This window comes from Aptenodytes forsteri, unplaced genomic scaffold (assembly GCF_000699145.1).
Source record: "Aptenodytes forsteri isolate BGI_AS27 unplaced genomic scaffold, ASM69914v1 Scaffold221, whole genome shotgun sequence".
NCBI lineage: Eukaryota > Metazoa > Chordata > Aves > Sphenisciformes > Spheniscidae > Aptenodytes > Aptenodytes forsteri.
The window spans coordinates 945,086-951,696 of NW_008794411.1; the positions used below are offsets into that span (position 1 = coordinate 945,086).

The following is a 6,611-nucleotide window of genomic DNA, read 5'->3' on the forward strand; positions in this document are numbered from 1 at the left end:
CCTTATAAAAAAAGAGCATCTTCTTACATTTCCTTCCTTTAAGTGGGGGGAAAAAGCTTTAGGCAGTCGAACACTGCTATTCAGCTAATGGCAGACAGGCAGAAAATGTGGTGGCGGCTAAGCCTGGACTCTCAGAGCCTACAACCAAATAACTTCTATCTGAATAAGACTTCTCACCTGAGCTGCACATAGGAAACTCTGTATGTATGTCTTTCTCCTCATCCTTGTTACAGGAATTCAACCTTATTGATAGAAGAGAACTCGCACCGCTTCAAGAACTGATTGAAAAACTCACCTCTAAGGACAGATAAAAGGAAGAGGATTTCTTGAAGTCACTTGTTTCTTTAAGCAAGCGTGTGGTATTTTTTTTGTTCATTTGTTGTTTTTTTTTTTTAAAAAAACAAAACAAAACAAAACCCAGTGCTGTTACTCACGACAGCCAAGATGTACTTTCTGTGCTTTTATTAGGGGAAATCTTTTATCTGTTAGTGACACATGGTAAATAGTTTTGGGTTGTTTTTTGGTTTTTTTTTTTTTAGTTGTTGTTATTCATTGTGGAATTTTAGCAGGTGCTGAGTGTTTATAAAGGAAACATGCTTGGTTGGGGGATTGACTCTGCTGGTGCATGGGTTCTTGTATTGTGTCAGTGGTAGCCCATTCTCATGAAGTCCCTAAAAGACTTGCTTACGTTCTCTAAGTGCCTTGGCAGACTCATTTCTGAGGTGCAAAGCACATACAATACTGAACATTGCTGGAAACAGAAAATATGAACTAACACCCAGGACACTTACTGATACTTGTTTTAGAAAAATATATATATGCTTACACTAAAAAAAGCCATAACTTACTGAAATCAATGATCTCCAGCTTTTAATACAAATATTTGTCTTATTTTTTTAGAGATGAATATAGAGTTTTTCAAAACTAGATATTTCTTATAAAGAAAAGTGATGGTGAAGTTCTAGTCGCTAAAGCGAAACGATGAAGGTGGTGTCAAAATTACGAAGAACCCATGCTTAGCAAGTAGTTATGTGTCTGTTGCCATTGGTTTTGGCTTCTTATAGTTGCTTTTATTTTTTTAACAGGGAAGCATCAACTTGGGTCAGTCACTTTTGTTAAGTTTCCTAGCATTTGCCAAATGAACGGTTAGTTTGCACAAATACAGTTAGGGAAAAAAATCAATATAAAATAAAAATGCACTGGGGTAATACTAAGGAAAATCTGGCTCGAAAAATAACTAGTGAAATGATGTTTGTAAGTTAGGAATGAAAAGCCCTGGGTCTGTGGAGGAGCTCCACAGTGGCCAGTGTTTTCTGTGGTAGGAAACATGTCTTGGAGGGAGTATAATTTCATGGACCGCTTTGGATTTACGTTAGCATGATGGTGTTCTTCCCCATTTAAAATCGCAGCCCACCTCCAACGAACTACAGCAGTTGGGAAAAGTAATAGGAACGTACTGGTGAATTCTTAGTGGTTTGTAATTTGGTAGGTGCATCTTCTGTTTCTGAAAAAAAAACTAAGCAAAATGTGGCCTTCCCCCACCCGGGTTAGTGTCTGCCTCTCGAGCCTTGTGTTTCCTCAAACCAGAAATGACTCGCCCGTGAGAAGTTAACCTCTGGGGTGATCCACAGACGGTGACTTGGAAATTTCTGCTGCAACTGTATCAGTCAGGTTTCCCATTGCAGAAGCCCGTATGACTAGCGCTCTTGTTCATTTATGGATCTTGTCAAAGCTGTTGTATTTTGGAGTCAAAGAAATCTGTATGAGGTTCTGCAGTCTGCTACCCCGTGATATCACTAGTTGCCAAATACAGTACAGTAGGTGGTTGATGTTGCCAGGCTTTGCTAGATTGTGACTCCGCAAAACCACCATTTTTAGACCAGAAAAACATGAAGACCTTAACTGACTGGTGTACGCTTGACTGACTCCGGAACCTCTAAAATTTACAGGTGAAGCCAAGGTCAGCATGCAACAGAAAAGTTAGGCTTACAATTTTGTGCGCCTTTGCTTGACCGAAAAAGCTGAGTAAAGTGGAAAATACTGTGCAGCAGCCTGCAAAAGATGTAAGTGGCCGTCAGTATAGCCAGGTAATAAACATATAAGCACAGTAATGAACACGCATGCGTTTGGGAGACTAGAATCACTACTTCTGAGGTAAAACGATGTCTTTCAGAAGCATTTGAAGGTTATTTTAAGAACTATGTTATCTTCAGTGGAGTTAAATTTCCTAGTCTGCTTAAACTGCTTCCTGGAGAAGCAATTTAATGTTTTGTTACCTCTTCTGTCTCTCCCGCTCATTCGTGATGTCTTTGCAGCTGCAGGATTGTTTTTAACCGAGTAGCATACCTGACGTCTGATCTGGACGTGGCTACCTAAGCCTGGTTTGGGAGCAGTAGGATGGCAGCGCTAGCTTTGGGCGCAGGGTTGGAGGGCTCTCTTAGTTCAGGACTGAATAACGCAGAAGACTGTCGTCTCTGCAGAGTTACGGGAGCGGTCAGCATCGACCTGACTACACAAAAGCAGCTGAACTCCCAAATTCGAACTGCGCTATTTTAAACAGACTCCAGTCATGCGGGAAGCTGAATTTAGGAACGTGATCTTAGACACGCAGCCTTTTATGCATGCTTCTATCTGAGGAGTGTTTCATGACAGAAAATTTCCAGCTACAGAGGCGTTTCCAGATGCAGTTTGATATTAAAAACCCTGTAAACTTTCCAATGAAAACCGCTTTGAGTTGAGTCAGTGCTGCTTAAGAGGCTGCGTGCGCATGTTCACTGTGCTGATAATGCTTACTGTAGAGGAACCTTTTAACCAGTGCTAGAGCTCATGTTACCACGTCGCAGCAAGACATGAGAGTGAGAATGGTAGAAGCGTGCTCCAAGGTGCTAAATAGGAGGTAACCTCCATTAGATTTAAAGCTGTCTCACTGGTTTAGTGTCATGTACCAGCAAGAAACTAAAAAGAAAAATACTTAGAAGTGAGGATTTGCTTGGAGTGATACCAGTGCAGTAGTTCTCATTTTTGGCATACTTCTGCTCTGGAAGGGTGGTTTTGGTTTGGTTTTTTTTTTTTTTAAATAGCCAATTCTAGAAATTCAGAGGCATCTGCTGCAGTTCAGCCAATCAGAGTTAGAATGTATTATGCTAAAAAAAAAAAGAAAAGTTTTACGTGGATAGTGTATTTCTTGTATTTAGTATCTGGCAGTAGAAAACACTTTTACAGAATAGTTTCTAGGAATGTAATAAAAGCTTGGAGATCATGATTTGCCTGACAGCTGTATGAACACATTGTTTAATTATACAACACTTGAAAATAACAACATTAAAGATATGTATGCAGTGTTTGGGATTTAGTATCCCTATGCTGTTTATATTTGCAGCTTTTAATTGTTTTTTGCTTCAAAAAGGTGTGGGACCAGAAGTTGATGTGTGTTTACGCTCTTGAAGTAATGGCACATGGAAATGCTAAAGAAAAGCTGCCCTGTTGTACAAATGGAATCGGGGTCGAGTGAATGTGTGTATAAAATAGTGCATTTGTTGGGGGGAAGGGGGAGGACACCCCCTCACCCCCCCCCCCAAATAAAACCCTGAGAAACGAACGCTGAACAAACCCCGCGCTGCTCTAGGCCCACGTTACAGATGGACTCTGTTACGTGTCACGGGCGCTTTGAGGCAAAAACTTTCAGCTTTGTTGTCTTTGGGAGCAGAAGGTGTTGGCGGGGTTACACCAGGCTGGGCTGCCAGTGCTGGCTGAGGCCTTCTGGTGTGATAGGGTCCTTAAATTCTGTGGTTTGTGGTGTTTTTCAGCTACCAGCCTATTAGACCATGTCAGTGATTTGGGTGGTAACTTCAGGAGGTCGTCTACCTCGAGACGGGATGGGGCAAACTCTGCTAAGTTCGTCAAGTTCAGCCGCCGTTGCCAATGCTGACACTGTTTAGATGGTGTGGATACATTAAGTTTGCAGAAATAATTTCTCAAGTCAGGGATACAGGTTAATCATGCAAATAGAAAATAAAAATGCCACATTCTGCTGTTGCAGGTAGCTGAATGGTAGATGAAGGGAGAGAGCAGGTTTCAGGAGGCAGGTGGCCCGTCTGCAAGTACCAAGTTTCTTTTACTGCTTACTATGCAATGTAGAGCTTTGAACTTTTGCTTTTACTTTAAGATATAGAGGAGCACTGTCCTTATTCAGTATTTAGGAACTGAACACTCTCCCAGTCTCCCTGACACTCATTTAACAGGTAAGGATACCTATTTGCTGCTATGGACTTTACTTACCTTTCAGATTGTTCCTTTCTGCTTCTTGCGCCTCCCCCGTCCCCCCTGTCCCCGAATCACCAGACACAATTTTACTATAAACACATCCTTTTCGGATAGTTGTTCTTTTTCTTGCTACCCTTTCCCCCCTTCCTACCTGCCAGAGTGCTGTATTACTGTATATAAACCGCCCCTTTTAGTTGGACTATTTAAACCGCCCCTTTTAGTTGGACTATTTAAAAAGCTGCAGCACGAACACAGGCTCCTTGCTTTTCTTTCACGAAAAGATTCCCTGTTACACTGAGTTGTTTCCTTCACCGCTGATATCAGTTGTCTTTTTTTTCCAAACTGCACTACTAAAACCACTAACGCTTTCACGGATGCCTGTCGTCTTTTCCTGGATATCTTCTCTTTTAAGATGAGACTACCGTTGGTTATTTTAAGTATTAAACCTTTTTATTTTCCTGCTTTTCTTGCAATTTCCTCTTGCCAGGTTAAGACTGCAGTCTAGGTAAATATCAAAGTACGTTTTTGTTTGAAGAACCAAGTCGCTAAATTGTTCATAGAGTATTGTATTTTTAGGGGAAATTAATTTTTATAGCCACTAAACTATACTCATTATTTTTGTACGTTTGCAACTTCTGACATTTTTCAGAGACATGTCGTGGAGGGAACACTTATTTTCATGGCTGTTTTACTACTTCGGTATGTTGTGGTTGTGTTGCTTAGTACCTAGAAGCACATACCTTGATGTGCAGTGGGAGAGAGAAGAATGCAATAAAAGTGAATGAGGTTTCAATAAAAGGCCATTTTTGAAGGCAAAAAAAAGAGATATTATGAAAGCAACCTTAACCTTTCCTCCTCCTTTGGAATCTTAAAATATATGGGAGAAAACGCGGTGTAAAATATAAAATGTAAGATGAAAAACCTTACTGTAAGCTAACTGTGCCAATATCGCTTCAGTTTGTAGTCACTGATTGATACTTTAAACAAGAACAGCTTTTGATTAAAAAAGAAAAACAAGTTGAATGTTTGAAAATCTGCAACGTGTTTATTTGAGAGTTGTAAATAATGTATACATATTGTTGTATGTGATGGGACAAAATATTTAAATTCTAGGTTTTTTTCAATAAGAAACTGAAGGCTGTTTATAAGAGAAAATAAATAGCTATGTTTGACCATGATTGTCTTCATTTCCTTCTTGAACTTGTTTCTAAATTATCTTCTACTTGTAGATAGATTTTCTTCTGTATATTGTACACATACGAACATTACACATACCAATTAGATTTTTGTAATCGCCTTGTCTGAACTTGTGAATATTTGTATTGCAGGCAGACACAATAGCAATAAAACAACCTGATACCCTTTTCATTTCCTTGTTTCGTGACCTGAATGTACCTAGCACGGATGGAGCTCGGTGTGGGATTCCCCATAACAAGTTTAGTATCGCATTACGTGCATCTCGGCGCCGATCCTGGGGTGGTTTTGAAAGCTTTGCTACGAGGAGGGTGTCCTGTCGCAGCGGTAGCGCTCTGCTGTCTCAGGTCACCAGCTTCACACGAAGCACAGACTCTGTTTTTGGTCGCGTGCGGCAGCACTGGTGCCTTTTTGTTTTTTTCTTTCTTTCTCCTGAAAGCCTCCCGTGACCCTGACAGCTGCAGCACTCCAGGTTTCCTGGCCCTCCCATCCGCCTGAGTTTCCCTCCGCCTGCCCTCCGCCTTCTCCGCTCACACCCGTAGCTCCAGAGCACCCCGTCCCGTGGTAAGTCGTCTCTCGCGCGCACCTGGAAAGCGGTTTGTGCCACCGAGTTGAAAAGGTGGTTAAAAAAAATCTTGCTTTTACTTCAGTCCCCACAAATCGTGGGTTGGGTGCGTGGTTGAGGGTCTGTGCAAAGAGCGTCTCGTCTCGGACGGCACTCGCAGCTTGCAGCCGTCGTACACAGTCTTACACCAGAGCGCGTGTTGGCCACGACTGCCTCGCTGCCTGTGCCCGTTTCATAGACGTGAGGATTTTTTCCCCCGTTTAATGTGGTCCTGCGAGAACCAAACCGGTGGTAGGCCGTGACGGCGGTGTGGGAAACGCACTGTCAAGTTAGGGGGTGGGCAGCTGTTCGGGGGGGTTCAGGGCTTTCAGCGGTAACCCTCTAAACCCGTGCCCTTGATCTCCTTTCGGTCCAACCCGCGTGTCACTGGTAAGGTGGTGCTGAAGACTTTTAAGGTAAACGGTGGGACTCTGTGGCCTTTCTCCTGCTCTGCCTGCAGGCGAGCACCCCTCTCTTCTCGCTGTAGAAGGAAGCTTTGCCTCAGGGCGTGGGGAACCGCTGCCCGGGAGGCGGGGGGGGGGCGGCGCCC

The 6,611-nt window shown here is 42.6% G+C and overlaps 1 protein-coding gene across 1 annotated transcript in view; it reads left to right on the top strand.

The window, feature by feature from the left end:
* Nucleotides 1-3,219, top strand: part of MOB1B (MOB kinase activator 1B) — a 41,338-nt gene extending 38,119 nt beyond the window's left edge. Inside the window, exon 6 of the mRNA XM_019474445.1 lies at nt 234-3,219. Coding sequence (XP_019329990.1) covers nt 234-311 — 78 coding nt within the window. The 3' untranslated portion in view covers nt 312-3,219. The remainder of the gene's footprint in view (nt 1-233) is intronic.
* Nucleotides 3,220-6,611: the final 3,392 nt, after the last annotated feature.